This window comes from Parasteatoda tepidariorum, chromosome X2 (assembly GCF_043381705.1).
Source record: "Parasteatoda tepidariorum isolate YZ-2023 chromosome X2, CAS_Ptep_4.0, whole genome shotgun sequence".
Classification (NCBI taxonomy): domain Eukaryota; kingdom Metazoa; phylum Arthropoda; class Arachnida; order Araneae; family Theridiidae; genus Parasteatoda; species Parasteatoda tepidariorum.
Window position 1 is genome coordinate 21612567 of NC_092215.1, and position 27637 is coordinate 21640203.

The window sequence follows — 27637 nt, forward strand, 5'->3', positions numbered from 1 at the left end:
AATAATTTAAAATAGCTGTAGCTCGTATGATGCCCTTATAGGTATCATGCATTTCCAAGCTTTTATAATTTCTTTCATAAATTTAATTTTTTTAATCATTATTAATTCTAGTAAAATTAAATTAAATCAATTATTAAATTTTTAGCACTTATAAATAATTTCATTCTTTCCTTAACAATCTATAAAACGGCAAACTTTATAATTTGATGCAAATGTATGACTCATTAATTCACTGGCGCGACTAAATCGAATATTAAAATCTATTTTTAACTCCATTTTTTTAAGCTGCTATATTTCTCTAACCACGAAAATGCTTCGGTTACAGCCTATCTAAAGCCAGAGCTGGTCTACACTTAGTTTGAAAATGGCTCAAAACGTCTATAGGGTTAAAAGCCACAGCTTCGTGAAAATGAAAAGCTTTTGTGGTCTAATTTTTTAATATTTGAAAACTTAATGCTGCATAACTTGGACTCCTAAAAATTTACAAAAACTGAGAATAAGGTAGTGATTTTGATAATTTTCATCTTGGTAGAAAGTTGTAGCCAAATTGGCGATTTTTTATATATTTAAGTATATAATAATAATTTTTAAAATAATTAAGTTACTTCTCTGTTCTAAAGCCCATATAATTCTTCACGCAAGATAATACATATAGATTAAAATCATCGCATTGTTTCAAGTGAAAGGCACCTAAACTATAGCTTTATATTTTCCTTGGTGATAGAGCTTCAAAAAACTGTGCTAATTCACTGAATTTGAAATTCTGTGCTTTATAAGTAGGGAATTTCTGATGTTCGATGGCCTCTCAATCTCGTCTAACCATTAATTAGATTTACAAATATATATATAAAGCTGTCTTTAGAAGAAACGATTTTAGTATCTCTAAAAAGAGATGCTGCTTAATATTTACGTTCACTTAATATGATTTTAAATAAGGCCATGTTCATTTTATTCAACTTATAATACTCGAAAATAAAAATCAAGAAACTTTTGTTTTGAAGTATCTCTCCGGTAATCCCTCTTACAGTACGAATGAAATGCACTTGGAATTTGTGCCACTATAATCAAGCTTCCACTGCAATAGCTTAGAACAGCAATAGATTAGAACTTACAGATAGAAAGTAAGAAATTAATAACACTAGCGGACACATTTTTTGTTGCGTTTATACAAATACTTGATCGTGCCTTATTAGGTTTAGGGACTTTAAATCTGAAGTTTGGTTTGCTGCTCAAGTTACAGTTATTTTCAATGCCATTTTCAGTAATTTTTTCTCGAAATGTTCAAGTTTAAAAACGTTATATATAACAGTGGTCGACTAAATATTGCGACAAACTTTTAGTTAAGGAACATCGACATGATTGAAATAGCATACGTCAATTCCCTATTATGAATATTCAGAAGCACGCGATTAAACAATTAATAACAGGGAAGTGCCCCTAGCGGCATACGATGGCCTTTTTTGGCAAGGTTTCCTATGAAATTCTTATGAACTTTATCTAATGCAATATATATATATATATATATGTAGTATTTAGTATTAGATAAAGTTTGTACTAGAGATACAGAAAAATAATGAAACATTTACCTGAAATTAGTCAATTCATCCATAGTCTTCGTGCTCATCCACAGTTCTGAAATAACCCAAGCGTAGCAGGTAATCATTACCAGTGAAGGTAGAATAAAAAGAGTTGAAAGACGATAAATTGCTATTGCAAATCCACGCCAATCACTAGAATCCTTACATGAAAAAATAGTAACATACTCGTAGTAATTGGTGAAAGTCATGCGTATTGTACCCTAGAACACAAATATATAAACATAACATTTCTCGTATAATATTTTCAAAAAAAATTAGCTACTGGTAGAGAAAAATTGAAAAGAGTTAAGATTTCGAATTCTAGAAAATAATATTAGTAGAACTTCAGTCTCTGGCCTAATTATAAGATTCTATGCAATTATAAGATTCTGTGCAAAATCTTAATGATCATGTGATACTATACAGCTTTATTGTTTTCATGCGACTGAAACCGGTTTGCACATTCGTGTATCAATTAGTTAAAATAGACGATATAAAATATAAAATCGACTATTGAGTAATTTAGACGATATATATTATATAAATATGGATTATTTCTTACATCAGGTATTATATTAATATTTCATAATAATTAGACCAAATTATTAGACGCACTGTAGTTATTTAATAATTACATGTTTTGCACGAGTTTATATGCAATACTTTGATATTTAAACATACATGTAATGGGTTTTTACTCAGGAGATTTTACATATATTGCATTATATATTACATTATTGTTATATATTGCATTACAATGTTAACCAATTGATACACGAACGTTAACAAACGCCAACCGGTTTCTGCTACGTAAAAACAATAAAGATGCATTGTATCACTTGATAACTAAGATTTTACATGGAATCTTATAGTCCGTCTAATAATTTGGCCAGAGATTTGATCGACGAATGTAATTGTAACTGTTAACCCTTTGACGCAGACGGGACACCCGCATTCCTTTTATTATTTTTTCACGCAACTATAAACCCAAGAAAATATATACTTTGGTATTTTTCAATAATAAAAAACGGCCTAAGAGTTGTCAGAAAAATCTGATAGATTTTCGGAATTATATTTGTATTAAATATAAGAAAAAAAATAAGTAGTCCGAAAAACATTTTCCTCATTCATATTCAAAAACTAATCAATAAATCATTCTGCAAATAAAAAATAGTTTCAAAGATGAATAACTGTCTCTCTTAGAAATAAATAACTAAAAATAAGAGTGAATTTGAAAAAATTAATGTTTAAAAGTGAGCTGTGTTTAGAAGATTTTACTTTTCATGCAAAAAAAAAAAAAAACTTTTTTCCCCAACAGATGTTATTGTAGTTGTAGTAGTTGCAGGCTTTTAAAAATATCTTATTTATGTTCATATTTCTTCAAGCATAAGATAATAAAGAAAAATAATTTAATATCCTTAATTTGAATATGTCTGTATATTTTTTTCCATTGCATGCCTTTTACCTTTTTATACCATCTGTCAATATATTTCTTGTTTTAATTACAGTTTGTAACACGATAATTAGTTTTAACATTTGTAAGAAATTTAAAGTTTTGTTTATTTTCTGTTTTACACACATAATTATTCAAAGAAAAAAGCTTTATTTCAATTTAAATGTTTTGAAAAGTGAAAGAAGATTTTTTTTAAAAACAAGACATTTAATGTTTCCGCAAATAACACCTTTTTTTTGCTTTCTTAAGCATTAAAACAATAAAGTACTTTTTGTTTGTCAGAAAGAGCAAAAAAAACCTAAATCTCAACGCAATTATTTTCTGTTGAAAAAAAAGCATGATTTTTAATTTCTTTAGCTGTCTTTTGTACGAATAAAATGAAAGTTAAGGTCTAAAAAAGCATTGAAATATATGTTTTTTTTCAATTTCTATAATCTAACAGTCCTATTTACTCATTCCCTGTCAAAAAAGACGGAACTTCTTGTTAAATTGGTGTGAAAAGTAATTTAATTTTAAAACTATAAGGACACGTGTTCAAATTTAAGAAAAAAATAAAATTCACATGTTTTGAGATAGAAAACACATATTTGCATAATAAATACATTATAATTGTTATTCAGTTTATTATTAAAAGAAAGTATCAAAATTTTCAGTTTTTATCTTTTTAAAAAGCACACGTGTGAGATTTCTAATTAAGAAAGACAAGCTTTGGGTCTTCTGCAAAGTTCGTGGCCATTTTCGATAGGCGGATACCCAAAATTCCGCTAAAATTTTTCAAGTGACAGCAAATTTCAAACTACAAAGTATATTTTTTGTTTTAAGAGAAAAGATCACTAAATTTGCTTACCACCTTAAAGATTTAAAAAGTTATAAGACAAACAAGAGTTTGGTATAAGCTGGATGAATATTAATTAAATTTAAGTGGTTGCGAAATTAGCAAAACTTCAAATTGCTTTGATAAGTAGCTTAGCAATATGTGAATATATTTGGTGAACCTTAGGGAGCTTCACCTACAAAAAATAAAGACGATTTTTTTCGTTCTACCTGATATAAAATGAGAGATTTCGCCTTTATGAGATAAAGGCCCTCTTTTTACCAATAGAAGAATGCTTTCGAAAAAAGTACTGTTGTTACTTATGCCACTTGTCAATACCAGCAAGCTTGCTTAAAATCACGCTAATTTTTAAGGCAGAGGGTATGTTTCTTGTTTGTTTTTTTTGGTGATGGCCAAGAATACGACTTCAGCCACACACACGTCGTTACCCGTTTAACAGACATGAGGCAAACATTCTCCATTCATTTATCCAAGATCGTAATTTTGACCTGAACCAGAGAACGCTCAATCTCCAATTCCGTACCCCCAAAAGTATGATTTCTTATTTGAACATGGAGGACTTTGTGATACAACGGATTAAAAGTGCATCAGCCACCTATTACTACACGGGGAGTCTTCGGCCACCTCAATCTGAACTACCATTCGCAAAAGCGTGAGTCCTGCTCCCTGCCAACCAGGCCATCTCGACCCCCTTGCTTTAGTTGTTAAAAGGACATATTTGGGTCGCGATAGCCTGGTTAGCAGGGCACTGTTCCATATGTTCAAGAGTTCATGGGTTCGATCCCAGTCGGCTGAAGATTCCCCGTGTAATAAATGGTGACTGATGTACGTTAAATCTGTCGAGTCGCAAAATCCTCCATGTTCCCATAACAAACCAACAACTCTGCGGGTACTGATCCAGAAGTTTCCTTGTCTTCTGGGTTGGTTAAAAATTACAAGGTTACGGAGTTGAACATCAGTAATCGTAAACCCAAAATTGGGTAGGCTGTTCAACGACAGAAATAATATTAAAATAAAATATTATGTTTCTGCCTCTAAGAAGAATCAAAAATATATATTGTCCCTACCACTATTTAAATATGAATAGGGGGCTGCGATTAGTAATTGTAAGTTAGTGAAAAATAGTTTTTGGGATGATTATATGAAAAATAACATTGCAAAAAAATTTTAGCTACATTTCAGTTTTCATCAACGTAATCTTGCTTAGTTAAGGAGAAAATGCCTTCAAAAACAAATTACTCTGATATAAATAAAATGAAAATGAAATTACCTTTGTTGCAATAACTGGAAGGGCTAAAATCAATGAAATGGTCCAAACAGCTATCATAAGCTTCTTGCAATTACTCATGGTACACAAAGATCGGGATCTTATTGGATATACGATAACAACGAATCTAAAAAATAAAAAAAAAAAAGAATTACGAAATTTTTTTTACACATTTCATTATCTGAACAAAATGTATGTATTCATATCTTCTAGTCTGAATGCATAAAACATGGCTCTCACTGTCGTATTTTTTATTTTATTTAGATGATCGATTCTAGTGCAATTATATAGGAGTTTTGATATTTGTGCATATTTTTTGATGTTTCCCGTATAGTGGCGATAAGTTAGGAATGCAAATTGCTTTTCGTGGAAAAAGCAATAGGTTTTGATTAATACATCAAGCAGTAGATTTACGGTATTGAAATATTTATTGAAAATAACTTTAAATTGCATTACGAGAGGCGAAGGGAAATTTGTAGTTTGTCATTAAGAGCGCAAGTAACAGGGCTATATCTAGTATATTTTCGCTATGAGGTTATAACCAATAATGTTGGAGTCAAAACTGTTGAATGTTAAAGCTATATACCACTTTCAAATTTTGACTGTCAAATTTCCCGTTAAAATGAAAATAAGAATCTGTTCGCTGGGTATTCCATAAACTATATATTATTCCAATATATAGTTTAGGGAATATTGTATTTCAATAAAGAGTTTTTAAATCTAAAAATGTATTTAAGTTTTCTTTAACCCCTTGGGGACTAGTGATTCAGAAAAGCATTCGTACAAAATCAGAATCAAGTTGTAATTAAATAAAAAACGGTAACTAAAATGTAGTCGTTGCTAATTTGACAGACTTACTTTGCTTTTACTTTAATTATTGGTAGTTTAATCATATATATAATCAATGCTAATTCAAAGTATAGTTATATAGTTTTATTTTGAACAAAGTAATGGTGAGTTAAATAAGTCAAACCATTATAACTCCGCCCACAAATAAACTGCTAAAGAATTACTTTGATTACCAGTTTCATATTTTTACCCTGATTGATACGGTTTTTTGCTGTCACGTATTTGTGACAATCGGCGCGAAAGGGTTAAGGTATACACGTATCATCTGACTGATGTTCACACCCCAATGACCATATATGGAAGAAAATACGAATTTCTGACAAAATAACCTAAGAAATATATAATAAGCAAAAAAATATATTTTATTGCGATATCATGCTGTTAAGCAAAAATAAGCATAAGTTTCCTTTTTTAATTAAAATTTTACTTAATATTTATTTTTTCATCTTCTTTTCAACAAATATAATCAATCAATATCTCTTTATCAGCAACCTTAAAATATATAGAGTTCCATTAATATATTTTATCATTTGCATATTTTACTTTCTTTATATTATTTGATCTGCAACAAAAGTGTGGAACATCATTAATTTTCAATACTGGATTACAACAACATATCATTTGCCATCTGCATTCAAAATTAACTCCTCAACTTCCTGCTTAAATTTCTGTATCATGTCTGCGAATAATGTATCAATTATTTCTTCAGAAATTTTTTCCAAGAGTTAAAAAAAATAAAATATATTAACTGAAGTTTTTTAAAGACTCTACAAACCTTGTTGCGTTATTCTAATCACTAGAGGTTAAGATGAAGTTTTACTTGAAGGTCAAGGCTTACTTCTTACTTAAAGGTCAAAAATTACTTCTTTCAATTCATTTAATTCAAATAGTTAGACTCTAAAAAAGGCTAAAAATACCCCCTTTTAAATAGTTTAAAGCATTTGAAAAGTCATTAAAATTTTAATTATTTGTTTTTCTTTATAATGAAATTCACTATTTATGATCAATAAGCGCATTATATGCATGCCATTAAATCTCAGAAAACAAATTCATTCACATTCTTCTAAGAAAAGGAATTAAAAGGCCAAGACCTTTGAAAGCATCCGGTATTTTTTTTTTCTTTTCTTTATCTGAGTTTATTAAGAGGGAATCTTTTCTAATAGCTTACTTAACCATGGTTTTTCAGTCAACTGAAAAACTAGATTCCAAGTCCTAAATTTAATTATTATAATGTAATGAGTTTTACGTTTTTAGCGTAATACATTGGAAAAATATTGTACTTTGTATAAATAAAATGTATGCAGTGAACTTGTAGTTTAATAAAATGTTTATTAGATTAATAATGCATTAAAAAATTCATTTGAAGCAAATAGAATGTATTTTTAAAACAAAACTAAATAAACCTTAGATTTTTTAGTTTTCTTCTCTTATGGAGAAAAGCGTGAAAATAAATCAAAGCAGCTTTTTATATGTTTTATTCTGAATTTATGATTTATGTAAAGGAACACAAAGAAATATTTGATAGATTGTTTTCAAAAGTTTATTTTATTAGCTGTTGAGGCTCTAAACTATTATTTCAAATTTATTTTTAATTTGGTTTCCATTGCTTAGTTGCCAACTTCAACTTTCATTTAAAATATTATACTACGTGATAGAAAAATAATGATTAATGTGAAAAGAACACTCTTCAAACTAAGCAACGCTGTCAAAGCTTAATATCTTAAATAGCAGATCTGAGATGTATATGTTTGAATTACTGATTTCTTATGCTGGTTAACCCTTTGACGCAGAATTCTTATTAATCATATATTTCTTACTTTTTTCATTATTTTATATTTATTTTGGTCAAAATAAGGGAAAATAGTATATTCAGAACATTAATAATTTATGATTATGAAATGTAGCATGAAACACTATAGATTTTTTCTGTGTTAAAGATGAAGTCTTTCAAACAAGGATCACTTCCAAACAATAATTTTTCAAATTTGCACACATTTGCAGTTATTTAGATTTAAGAGAAACAGTTATTTCATTGAAATTTTATATAGTATGAATAGGCATGAATCATTGAAATTTTCTTAATTTACAAAATCAGTTACTGATACATTTCTGATTATGTATGCAAAAATATTCTTTTTCAAGCTATATTTTTGGATATTATATTTTAATTCAAATACACTCATGGACAAAAAAATTAGCGCACCAAGAAGGAGTCATCAAAATGAAACGAAATTTTACATACGTAATGACAACTGATATAAGTAAATGATTAAAAATCAACGAAAAACGATAATCTTTGATTTTCTAAACATTTACTTACATCAAACTAATCATTACGTATGTGAAATTTCGTTTCATTTTGATGACTCCTTCTTGGTGCGCTAATTTTTTTGTTCATGAGTGTATTATTACGATAAGATAAAAAATGTTTCAGTAACTATTAGACAGTTTTTCATAATTAAGAGCAATATTTTTGCTCGTGAGTGGAGCTTCCTAAAAATATATTTAAAAGGGACACCGGTGTCTTATTTGCGTCAAAGAGTGAAATCACATATGTATTTAATTATTTTAAACTTTTAAAATCTAAATTTATAAATTAGCCTATATAAGTAATTACCTCGAAAATTTTTTTTTATTAAAGATGTACATCTTGTCTGATCTGCACTTTAAAAATTAAAGAAAGATCTAAAGCTATGTAGGTTTTATTATTTTTAATTATAAAGAATTATTTTTTTCGGGTTAAGGTACAAACAGTATGAATCATTAGGTTTAGTATGACTGATAACAAGCCATTATTTTACTTCGTTTGTAAACAATTTTTTTGTTTGAAAAAATTACTTTTTCACTTTTTCTGGGTAATTTATAGCTTTGATCAATTTCACATTGTTGTGAATCCGTTACAAAAAAATAATTTGTTTTCGATGTTGTTTTGCGATTGACAGATGTAAAATATACACCTAAGGCCGAAAATGAGTTTAGGTTTTGCACCAAACATAACCTTCTTACCTCAATTTCAACCTCATTTACACCTCATAAAATCAATCTCCTATATAACTCGGAAATAATTTTAGTTTATATCAGATGAAATTATTCACACCTCAAATATACGTATTTTCTTGAAATGTAGAAAAAATAATCCGTGCACCTCAAGAACAACCTCCCTAAGTTGGTTGCTCTAAAGTAGATTTCCATCAACCTCAAAACAACCTCAAGTGTGAATAAAACAAATTCATACACCTTGAGAGGTTGATCTTTTAATGATGTTTTGTTTTTAAAGTAAACACGGAATAAACCTCAAATTTATCCTTGATGCCTCAAAACAACCTCATATAAACCTTGAAAATACTTTAAACTTTTGTAAGAGATTGCAATCATTTAACAAAAAAAAAAATTTAATCTTTTAATTGTTTTAACTATTTTAGAAACAAAAAAATATTAACTTACCGTTCCAACGTAACTGCAACCAAGTTCAAAACAGATGCAAAAGCCGAAACAGATTCAGCATAGGCCGCCAACTTGCAAACTGTTCCTTTAGAATCCCATTGCACGACAAAATAATGGGCAACGTCTAACGGAGCACAGATGACAAGCAACAACAAATCTGCGATGGCTAAGCTGACCAAAAAGACATTTGTCACGTTCCTAGATGTCCTGTCACCAACTATAACCGCAATAACTGTCACATTTCCTGTCACTCCGAATATGAATGTTATGATATAAGTGATAACTATGAAAAAAAAGTACTGGTTTATCATCCAAGGAGTTAACATTTCACCAGGATTTCTGAAATAGATCTCATCCAAAGATAAGTTCTTCCGAACTGGATTATCAGTGATATTATGAATGCAATTATCTTCATCGCATGTTATATTTGTGATACTACTCATAACAATATCCGAAATTGTGTTGTTCATTATTATTGATAATTTTTATTGAGTCAGTGTGAATGAAGTAATGAGTTCGAATAAAAAAAATTAAATTTCAAATGATATTTGAAAATAATTATGCATCTAAAAAGTATCAAAGTTCTTCTTTTAAATTTCAATTTACTTTCTAAAACATTTTATGTCTTATTTTTAATTTTTCAACCAAAAGAATAAACATACTTTGTTTAAGTGCGAGTAATAATTTTGTAGTAAAATGATCGAAATAATTTGCTATTGATTACTTGAGAAAAATTGTTAATTGGAGGAAAAATATTTAATAAATTTTGAAAAATAAATTTAAAAAACAAATGAAGTTATATTTATTTAACTTCAAAAAAGTTAAATATGTTCTGGTTTTTATTAGTCTTTTAAATCAATAAAAGAAACCTATTTTAACTCAATTTAAAATACGTATGAACTATCTTAGTTGTACCTTTTTTAAATCTAAAGTTCATTAAATCTTAGTTAAAATATTAGACACTGCGAATTCTTAATATATTGAAGAAAAAAATTATAATCAAGAAGAAATTTTAATGAATGAAATAAATATGTTTTAGATAATTTTAAAATGATTTGAAACTAACTCATTAATAGCTTTTCCAATCTGAAATTCATTTAAATCTAAACTAAAATATTTTTAAAAGTCGGAAATTGAAAATTCTTAAAATTATTGAAAAAATCAAAAGCCTTTAAATTTTACTATACGTTTATAATAGAAATATATCACACGGAACTGAAAGCTTTAATTAATATATTTTTGAAACCTTACTAAAATTTAGGAATTTTAAAAATGCATCTTTAAAAATGTCATTAAAATTAAATTTTCCACTTCTTAAAATTAAGATAAACTTTCTCAGGAGAGAAGAAGTAAATAACGAAATAAATTTATCGAATAATTCCTCAGAGTTTCTAATCAGGGATGTGACAAAATACACCCTTAGTTGATGTATTATAGATGTACTTCAGACTTCCTTTGTTTCCCTAAAAAAGAAAAGAAACAGAAGCAATTAGTGTCAGTGTAACAAATATACACTATTCAAGAAGCCGTTGAAAGGATTGAATAGTGTAACTAATGATAGAATAAGAATTCGTAGCTTAAATCTCTTTTAAATGATGAAACTTGAAATCTTTAAAATTCCTATTGAATTACTTTTCTTAGTTCCTCGTTACGCGACACATATTCATTATCAATAAGAGCTTCTAGGATTTAAACGTGTGTCTATTTAGGGAAAACTTTAAAATATTTTACCTTCATTATTTTTGAAACAAAAAACAAAATTTACATGAAATCAAAGAACAGCTTTAATAAATGCTAGTTTATCAATCTTAACCAATAAATTTGAAGCAGATGGGATACCGTGTTCCTTTAATATATTTTTTTTTCTGATGCTCTAATTACAAGCAAAAATATATTTTCGTATTTTTACTTATAAAAGTATTCTAATGAATAATAAAAAAATCTGTAAGATTATCGGAATTATATCATTGTCATAATATGAAATGTCTAAAATATTCATATCAAAAAATTTATCAGTAATTGATTTTGTGAATTAAGAAAAGTTGAATGATGTATAACTATATCTCTTAGCATGTATTATACATGTATGAAAGATACATAATTACTCGCACTTTTCACAAACGTTCAAAGTTTTCCAAACCTTGAGATTAGGCATTAATAAAGCATTTATCAATATGTTAAACAAAAAATATAATACAAAATTTATAAGTTTGAATTACAAATTACGCCATCAACTTTTGCGCTTTTCGAGTTTGTTTTTCATTTCTCTAGAGTATAACGCATATATTGAAGAGACAACTTTTGACTTTGAAAGTAAATGTAAAAAAATTCAGTAAATAATTATACATTTTTAAAAAAAATACTTCAAAAAGTTTTGATTTTTATTTGCACTTTGTCCATTACCATACCGATATTAAATAATAACAGTGTTTAATGAGGAACTTATTAAAGAATTTAATAGTGAAAAAAAATCAACAGAAGGAATAAAAAATTAAGCTATTGAACACTGTTGAATTTTTGGTTTCTAAGACAAAGCAGGCTTTTTTTACTCTTGCCATCAAAAAAGTGTTCTTTGCTATAACTTTCTCCTTCAACATAATTCTCTCATTTTACATTACTATGGTAACCAATAAAAAGTGCAATTTCACTCTTTGGTCACCTTTCTCCTTCAACATAATTCTCTTTTTTCACATTACTATAATAACCAATAAAAAAGTGCTGTTTCACTCGTTGGTCACTTTTCTCCTTCAACATAATTCTCTTATTTAATATTATGATGGTAACCAATAAAAAAGTTTAATTTCACTCTTTGGTCACCTTTCTCCTTCAACATAATTCTCTTATTTTACATTTCTGTGGTAAGCAATAAAAAAGTGCAATTTCACGCTTTGGTCACCTTTTTCCTTCATCATAATTCTCTTATTTTACCATACTATGGTAACCAATAAAAAAGTACAATTTAACTCCTTGTTCACCTATCTCCCCCTACATATTTCTCTTATTTTACATTACTGTAGTAACCAGTAAAAACGTGAAATTTAACTCCTAGGTTCACATTTCTCCTCCTACATAATTCTCTTATTTTACATTACTATGGTAACCAATGAAAAAGTGCACTTTCACTTTTTGCTATACTTTTCTCCCCCTACATACTCTTATTTTACAATACTATAGTAACCAATAAAAATGTCTGAAAAGAGTCTATTTTCTCACGAAAAAAAATTGCTTTTATAAATAAACGCATTATATATTTCTCGCAGTATTTCTAAGTCATTTGAATTATTACATTTCGTATTAAAAGTAAATAAAAAGTCAAGAGTCCTAACTTTCTCCCTATTTAATTAACTTTTTTTTCATCTTTGTTATATTTCATTGATTGTCTATCTAGTAATTCAATAAAGAAAGAAATGCACAGTTACGAAAGCGAAGTTGACACAAATCCATTACTAACTCTGTCGTTAATAGAACATTCTTTCTGGCTAAAATAAATTCCAGCCGATACACTAATAATTATTAACAAAGTTATTTATCTCCGTAACTAGTATCAAATCACTAATCACGTGTCTAGAACATATGCATTGTTAAAAAAAATTATAAGTTATTTTATCGTTCTATGAGAAAATAAACTTTTATCCAGCTGTTAAATATCTTTATTAAATTCCGGCAAAGATAGTCTTATTTTTGTGTCTTGCTGATTTCCATTATTCATGTTATACAAATTCTCTTACGTAATGCTCTAAATGACATGTTTGTATTTCGCATTTAGTATTTATATTTTTACTGGTTGTAGAGTTATAAGGAGCATACCTTACATTCTAAAAGTATAAAATGAATATAGGCAAATTTTGAATAGTAAACGAATTTCTATCGCTTCGTTGAAATCAAAACAAAGTACTGTATTTTTGTAATCCTATTTTGAATTTTTTTTTGTTTTTATTTTTTGAAGCAATTTTGTAAAATATTTCAAAGAATAAAACGAATTTAACCTTTGGAATCAGCTTATTTAAATTCCGAATTAAGAGGAAACAATCAATTAAAAACCTGGTAGTAAGTTTTTGATAAAAAAAGTTTTTTTTGTTTGTTAAATAGTTACCAAATATAACCTGACACCTTCACTAAATGCCTTATCTTTTGTGAGATGTGGCAGTTATCGATGCATTAGCATACCTGCCAACTTTTAATTCCTTCAATTATGATTTTTCCCAGTGGTATTAAAACGGAATTAAAATTTCAATTTTAAGCAGCGAAATACATTGTAATTGAAAATACTTGAGCTGAAATAGTTGAGAGTAACGCATAATAATATATATGCGTAAGTTTTTTAAAAATAGTGGTGATCAAAATCATTTAGAAATTAAGTTTATAAAAGAAAAATTAGTATATATTTACTACCACTTTAAATGTAAAAATAAAATTTTACGCCAAATGCGTAAAAGTTGGCAGGTATGCATTAGTTCCTTCTCAAATAGACTGATAGCAAAATATTTTAGTCACCACTTTTTTTTAAATTGGTAATAAATGTATGACTATAGTCTCACTGGTCCAGTGTACCCAAAGGGTCAACATAATATTTTTAGGCAAATAGCATTAAAACAGGTACAGGGTTAATAATTTCTTTTTATGAAGGGTTGTTATATAATAAAACCTTAAATATACATTTTTAGAATCATAATTAAAAATAAGGACACAGAAACAGTATGGGATTTCAAATTAACCCTTTTGAAGGCCGTGGTAAGTATACTTACCACGTTTTACCACTTTTAATTTAGGTTTCCATTTTTCAATAATTCCAGCTTTCGTGAAGTCAGTTTGAATAAAATTGGTAACCACTTGTCACTTTTAAAAAACGTATAAAAGTTATAAAATGCGTAATTCCTTCTGAAGTTTGTAGCATTTCAGGAATTTATTTTATAAATAAAGAAAAATAAAAGTCAGCAAGTTCCTAATAGGTCATGTTAAATATATATATGTGTTTTATATTTACCACCAAAAAAATGGCATTTTTGTAAACTAAATGAGCTTTTTTTTTATATCAATTACTGTTCTTAAAATAATTTCAATTCCAAAAATACTTTAATTTACCTTTAATAGAAATGAAGGGCCCATTAAAGGGTTAATATTTAGGAAAGATAAAGAGTAAAAAACGTTTTAAAAAATCGCTGTTGAAATTTGATAAATCATTAATGAGGATGACGTATGCTCAAAACATTAGAATCTGTCAGATTTATAGATAATCTTAAAGGCGTTCCTAAAAATCGTATTTTGATCCTTTTTTATTTTTCCAGCAATTAAACAAGTTTAGATGGCTAATCTAGTCACATTTCACTATAAAGTTTTGAAAAAATTTCAATAGTATTCATCCTTGTTTATCTCTTATATACTAATTTTGCAAACTCAAATTTGCATTATTTTTATTTTCTGTTTTCAGCAACGACTCTAAAATGAATATTAAAGGTAGTCATAACGAAACACCCGGTCTATCAATTAAATAATATACGTAATGCATTTTCTCTCTTTAATTTACTTCTAATAGAAAGATCAGGCGATTTGATGTTAAGTTGGTGTGCGCTATTTATTTGCATTTTTCTAAATTTCCTTTGGTTGACAAGAATTTAAAATAGAAAAGAGTTTTTTGTGCAATTTATTACAGATTGTAACTAAAAAGGTAAGTTTGTTACTATAATTAATAAAATAAACCTAGTTTTCTAATATTTTGCAAAATAAAAATATAATCGTCTATGATTCTCTGAATGGGGAAATTGACTTTTTTGTTCCTGAATAAAATCTTCATTTGAAAGTTGTGGGTTTTAAAAAAAGAAAAAAAAATAGATTTAAAAACTAAGATTTAGATTTTTCTTATTTTTTACTATTTGTTGCCTCATTTTATTATATATATCTAAGGTTGAATTGTCAAAAAATTTCATTTTTTGAAATTTCAAAATTTTAAAAATTAATTGCAGTCTTTCACAAACTAATTGCCTTTTCTTTTGTGATTCAACTTTTTTCTCCTCAAAAATCTTTAAATATGTGAAAAAATATATTGAATTTTCTTAGAAAAATTTCGATAAGAATAAAATAAAATAAAATATTATCTTTAGTTATAAAATGTATTAGAATGTCGGAATGAATGTACATATAAAACTGTCAAAATCAAATTAGCTGCTCTGATACAGAAATCAGACACCCAAATTGTGTACTTTTTTTTCACTGTGAGGCAAATTATGAAAATGAAAATGGAAACATTTTAGACACCAAAAAGTTTTACAGCTATGTTGGTGGCAATTCTAATAAAATATAAAGTACTTAATTTTTACAACTACACGGCTAATTTCTCCGACTGCTATATGAGTAATGCGATAAAACTAGATGATTCGAAAAGAATCAACAGTCATTTAAGATTAAGTCTTTTCCTAAGCAACAGAATTCGAAGAGTTAGAAAGAAAAACAAATCGGAAGTTTGAGATATTAGACACCAGTGGAATACCCACTAAGGATTGAATGAAGTTCGTCGCGGAAGTTTGAACAGACTATTGAAGCGTTATCAACCCTATTCCGCATTTTGAACAAAAACTCGATTTCGCAATCGAATAAACTTTCTTTAAGAATAAAATAAAGCTTCGAGTTCGATAGTGGTTAAGCTTAGAATTTTGCTACCATAGATTTCTTGATTTATTGTAAAGCCTAATGCTTGTGACTAATGGTTTTTTCAGAAAGTGAAAAAGAAAAAATCTAATAAGATAAATATAAACAAGATTTAAAGGAACTTTGTGCTTATCTTATTAACCTCTTTGAGACGGGCGAGAGTCAAAAGGCCATTCTCTGGCACCAGAATTTAGAATTTTAAAAAGCTTGGAATTTTGCTAGCATAGATTTCTTGGTTATTTGTAGGAACTAACGCTTGTAGTCACTGTTTCTTTGTTTTTTTTTTCAAAAAGGGAAAAAACGAAATTCTAATATGAACATAACCTTATTAGGAACTTTGCACACATGTTATTAACCTCTTCAAGATGAGACCGAGCCACAAGGACAATTTCTGGCATCAGAATTTTGAAAAAGCTTAGAATTTTGTTGTATAGATCTCTTGGTTATTTGTAAGAACTAACGCTTCTAGAGAGTGTCTTTTTTAAAGGGAAAAAAATCCTAATAATACATAAACAACCTTATTAGGAACTTCGCACACATGTTATTAACCTCTTTAAGACGAGGCAGAGTCACAAGGATATTCTCTGGCACGAGAATTTTGAAATTGCTCAGAATTTTTTTAGCATAGATCTCTTAATTGACAGGTGACCATATAATACAATGTTTAACAGGGATGCCAACTGCTCCGCTCTCTGGAAAAGTTTTAATAAAGTGGTAGCGAATTAAATAGTATGACTTGTAAAGTAAGCATAGTTACGCCTACTTTAAAAAAACAGTAACCAAATAATTAATGCTTTTGGGGTGCATGTTATATGATTCTTATAATTTCTGATATTTAGTGGTGGAAAAATTAATTAAAATTGAAGATACCAATCTAAAAATAACTTAAATTTCGTAACCGCAAGAAAATACTATTTTGCAAAGCGGAGCAAGTTGGCATCTCTGTAATTATTATATAATTATACATACCCTCCAACTGCTACGGAATTTCCGTAGTTTCAGAAATCTTCTTTTCAGACGGTAGCAAAATTAATGTCTTGATATTTAAAAAAAATTAATTTTAGCGTAACTTGTCCAGTATTACTTATAAAAGTGCAGGCCATATGGCTAGATTCTTAAGTTCTGATAAAAGTTTTATGAGAGATCCATTTGCTTTCAAAATTTCTACTTTGGTTCGCTACCACTAGAAAGAATTATTTTCAAAATCCTCATAAGTTGGAGGGTATGAATTATATATATAATAATATATATAATTGTATTTTATATATTACATATAATTTTCAGCAAAAAAAAAAAAACGCTTTTTATAGGCCAGAAACTCTGAAACAAATCCGACAGCAGAGTCATTCTGGTTATTCATTCTGGATTGGATCCTTAGAGCAACATTTGAGAGGCAGAAAGCCAAAACCACGAATTTCTGACTGACTGATACAGTTTTATCGGAGTGCCTATACTAGGGGGATTTCTGCTCTTTCATCTAAAAGCTATGGATGGGTGATCGTATAAAGCTAAGGGTGGTGGCGCTAGTGGTAAAATTGCTCTTTTAAGACTTCCGGGTTACTGCTTCCGATATATTTTTACGCCGCAGATTGAAATAACTCGCCATCATATTATTGTATCATATTTTTTGCAGTATTTCACATGTACCGAGTTCTTTCTTTCAGCCTTTAAACTTCAGCATTATCATATTAATATTATAATCATTAGAATATTTTCTAATTAAGCTAACTTAAAAAGATATTCTTAGCGACATTTTATTCAAATGTAGCCAAATAAGGGATAAAACACAAAACATGGCAAACCTTAAGAATTATTCACAATGAGATATTAACTTTCGAAAATTTTTTTTGGCCTTACGACCTCTGAGAATCAATGCATTTCTAAAAGCTCTTATGAATGGTACAATTATGTTTAGATTTGAACCCAAATTACAATAACAAAACTGCATAGAATATTAGTCTTGTTCACGTATCGCCTCGTAGTCATAACATAAGCGGAGGGATACACCGGAAATTTTCTAAATTTCTTCCGGTTTAAGGACGTTTGTTATTGTTTACATTAGAGCACCCATCCATATTTAAAAGGATCATGGGAAGGGTGGTGCGGGGGTTAACTAAGTTATGTCTCAATTGGAAACATTTTGCAATTAAAATAACATCTGGGAAAAGTATATACATGTTAAACCGCATTGGGATACATAAAAAAATGGAATAATATTAAAAATAAAAATAAAAAGAGAGAAATATTTAAAATTATTTTACGAGTGGGGAAGACTCCCTATGCACTCCCTCGCTTCCCCCCGGTAGCCAGGCTTCTCAGGTGCAGAGTGCATAGTTTGTCTGTGGTAAGGGTGATAATATTAAAACTATGGGTTGTAATATTTTGATAATACGCAATCGCTGAGAAAGAATGCGGTTATTGAACTGAAATTTGCATTATTTTCTATAATGTCCAAGTCTAATAGTTTGTTGAAGTCGCGGGTGCTACAGATTTTAGCGCCTTTAAAAAAGGAAGCGTCTAATTTAAATAAATATTGGTCAATTTTATCGATATTTAGGTCGTTATATAAAGTATTGTTTCGAACAAACCTGGTTGCCCCGGTCATTTGTCTAAGTATTTTGTGCTCAAAACTTATGAGTCTTTTTCTTTGGTTGTTTGTTAGAGCCCCCCAGGCAGGGGTGAAAGCGAGACGGAAAGGAGGAAAGGCTGGTAGAAAAACCATTTCAGTTATAGCTAGTTTTGGGGAGGAGTTTACTTATTCTTTTTTTAAATTTTTCAACAATATCCATACCTGCCAACTTTTAATCCCTTCCATTATGATTTTTCCTAGTGGTATTAAAATGGAATAAAAATTTTAATTTTAAGCAAAAAAATACGCTGTATTTGAAAGAGCTTAAGCTGCCTTCCAGGATACTAACACATATTAATATATATGCTTAATTTTTTTAAGATTAGTGGTGATCAAAATCATCAAAAAATGTAGTTTATAAAAGAAAAAAAAGTATATATTTACTACCACTTTAAATATAAAAATAAAATTTTACGCCAAATGCGTAAAAGTTGACAGGTATGAATATCCACTTTATCTTGGAAAAGAAGCAGTTTTATATATATGCCAGAATTATAAAAGAAATCTTGATAGTTACAGATATTTCATTTCTTTCGAAAAAAAGGCTGGAATGAAATGTTTAACGTACCAGGTTTTTCTCTTTTCCGTCTTGCTATATAAGGGCTTTCACCCATGCCCCCAGGCTGGGGATGCATAACGCAGTATTAGTCTTATACACATTAGGTAAATATGTCTTTTTGGTCTAAGTGCCATTTTACTTTCACTGTTCAGCAGGAGTTTTAATGCTTGAAATGCAGCTTCGGCTTTTTTGAGAATGTCTGATATGTGTAGTTTCCAATTTAGGGTACAGTGACGAAATTCTTTGGCTATTCCCATACCCTCCAACTTATGAGGATTTTGAAAATAATTCCTTCTAGTGGTAGCGTACCAAAGTAGAAATTTTTAAAGCAAATGAATCTCTCATAAAACTTTTATCAGAACTTAAGAATCTAGCCATATGGCCTGCACTTTTATAAGTAATAATGGACAAGTTACGCTAAAATTAATTTTTTTTTAAATATTAAGACATTAATTTTGCTACCGTCTGAAAAGAAGATTTCTGAAACTACGGAAATTCCGTAGCAGCTAAAAGGTTTGGCTATTCCCCATCTAATTAATTATTTTCTAAAATAATCACTGGTATCAATAAAATGTTTATTATGTACAATTTGGCGATTATCCTTAAAATAATAATTTAATCGTTTTCAGATTTTCATAGGTACATGTTTGTTACGATAATTAATTATTCTGGATCTCTAGATAGGATCCTTATAACAATACAGAAAAACTAACATGATCACGCAGATGAGTGGCTATGGCAGCTCCCCACCTTATTGATTATTTTCTAAAATAATTACTGGTATCAATAAAAGGTATAATATGCAAAATTTGGTGATTAACCTCAAAATAGTACTTAATTTATCTTTAGTTTTTCATAGGTACAGGTTCGTTACGATCTCTAAAATATAAGAAGGGGGGGGGACAAATGTTTCATGAGACTATTGAAAATTTTAAAGATTTTAATTAAACTTTGGTTTTAGAAATTGATATAATCAGTTTTTACATATGCTTGTAGGTGAAACGAATTGTTAAATTATTCCTTATTATCTTAAGATGTCTTGACTTTTTTCGCTTTAAATTTCAATAATTTACAAAGCATGTCATGGTGGTAGTTCGATTGAATAACTACATAAATTTAATGGATAAAACATGACTTACGATTTCACCACTTCTTACATCAGGGTTCCCACAACCAGGGAAAAATTAATGAGTTAAGATTTCTCAAGACTACTGATAAATGCTTAAATTTTTCTGTCATTTGTAAATTACGAAACTATTCAATAGTTATTTTTGTATTCTTATATATTTCCTTTAAATCGATTATTTATTGATAGCTTAAAATATCTAAATACACATCACTTTTGCTACCACTTTAAAAAAGATTTCCAGACCGTGGGAACCCTGATTAAATCTTCCATCCAAAGTTACTATCAAAATACTATTAACTTTATCATAAAACTCTACTCAAGGGGATCTCCCCATTCCAAAGATGATTTTCACTTCAAAACTAAAGATTTACTTCTTTAAGGACTTGATTTGTCGTTACAACATACTACAACTTCAAAGATATTTAGGATCTCTTAGAATACGACAAAACAGAATCGATGAATCGGATAGTGGCGCTTCGCGCCAAACGCCGAGATAACCTCAATATCCAGCATCCATTCAAAGTTTCCAAAAATTTTTTCGTCCTATCTCGACTAATCAATAATTAAAAAATATGTAGATATGCAGAGATGCCAACTGCTCCGGACACGCTAAAATAATTAAAGAAACGGTAAATAACTACAAGGTAAATTTTGCAATTAATTGACTATTCTAGCTTGCTTTTTAAGAGGTATACAGAGATACCAACTTTCTCCGGACAGTAAATATATATTTTAAAGTGGTAGTTTATCAATTGTGATTCGTGGTTTAATAAATTCAATTTAGTAGATTTTTCTCCACCACTATTTTTAAATAATTCGTAGGCTTATATAATTCACCACTTAAAAGGACTTAGTTATAATATGCCTTTTAAAAAGCAAATAAAAATAGTCAAATACTTGAAAAATTTACTTCGCATTTATTTACCGTTTTTCATATTGTTTTGGTGTGTCCGGAGCAGTTGGCATCTCTGGGTATAGCATGCCGTAATTATTGTGAAGTGGTGGATTATATAAGCCTACGAATTATTTAGAAATATTGGTGGATAAAAATCTACAAAATTGAACTCATTAAACCAAGAATCACAATTGATAAACTACCACTTTAAAATATATATTTGCTGTCCGCAGCAAGTTGGCATCTCTGGATATGTTCGAGAAACTTCTGATTACCAGAACTTTCCTCTTCGAAGCTTCTAATTGGTACCAGTTATTTTTATTTACAGCACTTAATAAGTATAGTAAGCGAGTGATCTAAGTGCTGTTGTCTCTACAAGTTAAACTTCAAGTGACGGGTCCAAGTATTAGATCCATGCTATCTAACATCAGTCCTGACAATTACTACGCTTTTGCTTTTTATATAGGGGAGGGTCGGGTGCCCCCGCCCACTGTCAATTTCATATGTATAGAATATTTTTTCAAGTCAATGGGCCATCGGACATTAATTGTTATATTAAAAAAAGATTATTTTCAAAGTTTCAAGTATTTATGCAGCTGGTAACATGGTAAACAATAGTTTTGAAAATATGTTGAATACAGTAGTCATGAAATTAAGAAAAATTGGTTGAATGTTTCGATTAAACTTCATTTTAATACTAAAAAAATAATTTTTTCTATACATACAGCATTAAAGTATGTAGTCTTAAGTTTAATTTGCACAAAGAAAGAAGTTTGTATGTAAAAAATTGTTCGAGTAATTACAAATTTACAAAAAAATTGGATTTCGGGTAGCCCCGCTCACATGAATGTCGGGTATCACCGCCCAATTTTATTTCGTCGATAAATGTACGGTTGCAAAGATTATTATTTTATTGCTTCAAATTTGAATGTTATATGCATTTTTAACAACAAATATTGTTGTTATTAAATGATTGTTATTAAATGATAGAATTCACTAAAAGTATATAAATATGTAATAAATAAAATAATTTTGTGATAAAAATGATAAATGAGGTTTATCTATTGTCAATACATTGGTCATTTTCATTTACACCTGAAAAAACAGTCAAAAAACATAATTTTTGTAACTGGGCGGGGCTACCCGACACATTTTGAAAAGAGCTGAAAAACATGTTTTTTTAAATTTCTATTTTTTTAAGTTAAACTATTCTTTTTTTGGTTTATTCTTTTTGCATTATTTAATTAGATGATAAAACAATAGAAACATACAAAAATATTGATTATTACTCAATATTATACAGAAATATAAGCAATACTCCTTAAGTGAGCGGGACTACCCGACTCTCCCGTAATGCTGTGGTAGATTTAGAAAAAAACAAATCTTTCAGAAGTTTTGGTAAGTTTGTCAACGTCTTATAAAACTCACCCCTGATCTGAACAAAGACTAGTATTTAATTCACTACGAATTTATTATTACTTTCGTAAAATGCGGAACAGTTGGCGTTTCATATGATACTTAGAATACTGGATACGGGGAAAAATTACTTAAAATTAAAAATACTAAACTAAAAATAATGTAAATTTCGATTCCATTGTTTTCCTTATGAAGTGGAGCAACTTGGCAGCTCTGTCAAAGTGAAAAAAAAGCAGTAGCTTAATAAGGAGCAAGACTACTTTCACAGATTTATTTCACTAACTACATACATACCCAGTCAATGATAGTTCAACTTATACACCTTTTGTAACTGAGTAGTAATGAATTACATAAATCAAACTATTTTTACCTCACTTTCAAATTAACTACTAAAGATGTAGTTTGGCAACTAGATTTATCTTTTAATCCTGTTTGAAACCATTTCATGCTGGCACGTATACGCAAACATCAACATTTTTAATACCGTTACCTGTAATGAAAGTAAAAGTAAATAGTATGCACTTTTATTTGTACTTCGGTAGGTTTTAAATTTAGTACTTTTATATTTTTCGTTACTTTTTGGGGCAAAAAAGTACACGTATTTGAAAATATTGAAAAGTACACGTATTAAAAGTACCTATTCGGAGTACTTAAGATTCCGAAATCTTAAGTACCTCAATAGAAGTACTTAAGATTTCGGCTCGGTGGTATCACTTTTCATTCGGTAGGGGCTCAGTTTTTTTTTTTTTTTGATAATAATTTTGTTTAAGTACATTTGATCTCTAAACCAATAAGCATAGGCTAAGGTTCTTCGTTCATATTTTATTTTATTTTATAACCGTCGTTGAACAGCCGACTCAATTCTTTTTGTTCACGACTACTTATGTTCAACTCCGTACCCTTATAATTTTGAACCCAATCCAGAAGACAAGGGAACTCCTGGATCATGTCTTCTGAGAAATTTGTCTTCGTGGTGGACTTTTTGATGGTACTAACCCGATATTTGCGTTACATGAAGTGGAAAACCTCGAAAATCTCCCATGGTTAGTCTGACAGCAAGGGTACTCTAACCCATGATGAGTCTTGAGGATATTTTACGCCAGCACCGTGGTCAGTGCAAGCCGGATGAGGAATTTGTATCGAACAACCCTCCCTGGGATTCAAACCCGGGTCACCTAATTGGAAGGCTAACGTTCTATATCCTGAGCCCTCACGGCTCCATATTACTCACGGCTATTATATAATTTGGTTTGAGAAGAAGAATTGGAGTAGAGTACCTTGCAGATTTAAGGTATCTGACTAATGCAAAACATGATTTTGTTCAAAATTTTAGAACTTGAGTTCATTAAAAATTTAGAATCCCTGTAATCTTAGCTTTCCAAAAATACTTAACTTTTGTTTGTAACTCCAATTATTTACTAAATTATAGCAACTTATTTTTGTAAGGAGATAACAATGAATAGACTGTAACAATGAGCAAACAATGATTAGTCTGTAAAGCATATATCTCAATATCAGATTTTTCATATTTTACATCACCATAAGCACGATATCTCATGTTGTTTTTAAAATAATTGTCAGAAATTTTTAATGAGTGTTTATGTTTATAGCACACATGTTTTGAACCACAGATTAAGAGATATTATTGTTTATGCTTACTTTTTCGTAAAGAGAAGTGCGGAAACTTTTGAAAATGTACTTTTTTTTAACTACATTGATTCCTCTCTTAGTAGTATATGCACCTGATTTTAAGATAATGGCTCACAAAACATTGTTGATGGAATTCTAAATAAATTTAGATTAAAATTAGATTTTAGGTATTAGAAATTATTTTACAGTGATCAGCGTAAATGCAAAAAAAAAAATAAATAATAATAATTCCTTATTTTTTACCCAAAATTGGCCATTTCTAAAGAAAATGATAATAATAATGTAAGTTTTGTTAGTTTTACAAGTTTTTACACATAATAAAAAAATAAACTAGTTTTTATGAATTTTATATTGATATTTAAAAGAAAAAGTTTTTAAACAAGTCGGATACCTTAATCTTTTAAAAAACAGGGAACGTATTATTACGAAATCTAATTGTTTTCGATTTGAAAAATGCCTTTATCAATTAATTTAATTTTGAAAAGCAACAATTTTCTTAACTATATGTTTGTTTTTCTAAATAATTTCACTAATTTATTCAATGTTGCTAAACCAGTAATATTTTGCGCAGATATTAATTTTAAAATATAAAAATTACTTTTTCGCTTTCTTTGCATTTTTCCATGCAAACACATAAATTTAAAAATAAAACTTTTTTTCTCAGTTTTTGATTATTAAGAAATAACCAACAAATTGAAAATTGTCATTACTTAATATTCTAAAATTAATTTCTTTTTAACTTTTACAAAAATGAAATATAATTTTTTACTTTACTGGATTTCAAGGGGTTACCTATACATGAAGAAAAGTTTTTATTTTTTTATTTATTTACCCAACTAAAAAATATAATGCCATCAAATTTGTTTAACAAATTAATTTATTACTACAAATTCCGAAAGCAAAGAAAAAATTCTAAAGAATTAATTGTTTAAATTAAACTAAGCACAATTAGTTACATTTAATTAATTATGCCATTTAAAACTCCTTTTTATATGCAAACATTGAATATTGATTTTTAGTTTGGTTTCTAGATATTTTCAACCTTCACTATTTCAATGAATTTTGTAAGATTTTCATACATTTAAGTTTCATACATTTAAATTTAAATTTACTACATTTTAAATACATTTTTCTTACGTTTTTTAATTAAATTTACGGTTGCTTTGAATTTTAGATTCCCTCGAAATGTACTTTAAAATCGTTACTTTTGTTGTTTTGTTCTTTTATTTGTACTTTTTAACCGTTACTTTTTAAAATCAAAACTTTTTATTTTTAACTCGTTACTCTTTCTTAAAGTACTTGTACTTTTTAAAAAGTAACGTTCCCATGTATGAGTTTATATGATACGTCGGAACCAGCATGAAAGGGTTAAAATATTTTAATATTTTTTCATAAAAAGTTCAAAAAATTCAACGAAAAATTCGCATGCACTTATATGTGTGTTTAATTTATTTACATGTAGGGGTGGTCAAAATCATTTTAAATTAAATTTATGCATCCAAAAATAAATGGGAAGTATAAATTTTTGCTACTAATTTAAATAAAGACAAAATGTTACGCAAAATGCAAAAAAGTTGTCATATATTAGCCATTAGATATACAAATGTAACAAAAACAAACGGTAAATTAACTATAACCTCATTTTCAATGTATAATACCTAGTCAACTACATTCAGTTATCGAAGGACGTCATATGACGATCTAGGTCAACAATGAGTGTAAATTCACAAATTTATGTTGTGTCAACGGCTGCAACGTATTAAATTTGTAGCTTAAAACTTTTATGCTCCATTCAAGATTAACTTAAAATGCAGTACAAAGTTCTATAAAACCAAAAGTGACCAAAAGTTTTACCAACAAATTGGATTTATGAAATTGAACTTCAATGTAATATTGTTTACATTTTATTAAAATTTCTTACAATAGACTGCAAGGATACTTAGTGGGAATTACAATGCAGAAATACTTCATGCATAGTAATTATTTTGGAGATCTCAAATTTTCAAACTACACCATTACAGTCCTTTTCTTGGAGATGCTTAAAAATTTCTTCTTACGCCACAGAAGTCAAACTCCAATCATAATAGTACATTCAAATGAAGCTATAAAAAAGTCGAAAAGCAGATATTCAAAACAACAAGTGGGGATTTGTACAAGATTTTTATAGCTTTTTTGCCAAAGAAAATTTAAAAAAAAGCCACAGTTAAAGTGCCTTACAATTTAATCTCAGCTATAATTTTAAACTGTATATGCCATCGTTGTGTTAAAAACTATCTGAGCTTTCGAACGGTAACTAAAACATTTTAAAAGTTATTAAGTTTTTTTAAAGATTCCTCAATTTTGCGACATTTTTACACCTTGATGAAAATAATTAAACTCAATATCTTTATCCATTTTTTGCGAACATTATGAGCCCAGATAATGCAGAATTGAAGTAAGTTTCTAAATAATAAAAAATTAGAGCGCAAACGCTTTTAATTTTCTCAAAACTGTGACTTTTCTCCGTATTAACGTTTTGCACCATCTTCAGAATAAACATAGAGAACGCTAGCTAATGATAAACTGGACTTGATTTAACAGCCATAAGTAACTGTTGCAAACTCACATCAGTTATGAAAATAGCACATTATTCGCAAAAAAGCATCTTTTCGTGCGACTATAGATCCTTCGAAGAACAACCTTAAGAGGCATCACATGAAATTTGAACAAAATCCCAAGATGGGTTTCATTAAAAAGGGGTATAAAGAGAAGGAAGAAATCAAAAAAAGAAAAAAAATTGAAAAGAAAAAATTGTCTACGAAGTATTTTTTTCCTCTCGAAATTGAATTGGACCAACGAGATAAAGGAATTAATAATTTAGAAGGTATAAGTGCTTCGTGCATAAAAAGATATATTTTATAATTGTATCTCTTTACACACCCGGCATTGCAATCTAAACAAGTGAGGTATTGTTTTTGAGACCAAATCGAATGGAAATGAATGTAAGATAATAGGAATAACAGCTCTGAGATTGCAAGAAATTAATATTACGTTTGGAAAATATTTATGCACACTTTTTACATTGTTATGTTACATTGTTCTTATTATATTGGCTATCAAGAGATAAAAAAATGCAATTTTGATGCCGATTTTCATACTGAATTGAAAGAAATAAAGCATGAATAGAAGTTATAAGGGATTTTTTTTTCTAGCAAAGTATATTTCAAAAACAGAACTTTTTTATAAAATTAAACTATCGCAACTTTTATAATATTAGTTCTATTGACTCGTATTAAATCTCATTTGAATAGTG

General features: G+C 28.6%; 1 protein-coding gene across 1 annotated transcript in view; it reads right to left on the reverse strand.

Moving 5' to 3' along the window:
- LOC107440366 (allatostatin-A receptor-like) overlaps positions 1–27637 on the reverse strand; it is a 187712-nt gene that overhangs the window by 4815 nt on the left and 155260 nt on the right. The window contains exons 2-4 of the mRNA XM_071188286.1: positions 9426–10888; positions 5136–5259; positions 1587–1798 (exon numbers count right to left, since the gene is read on the reverse strand). Of these exons, the coding sequence (XP_071044387.1) occupies positions 1587–1798; positions 5136–5259; positions 9426–9895 (806 nt within the window). The 5' untranslated portion in view covers positions 9896–10888. The remainder of the gene's footprint in view (positions 1–1586; positions 1799–5135; positions 5260–9425; positions 10889–27637) is intronic.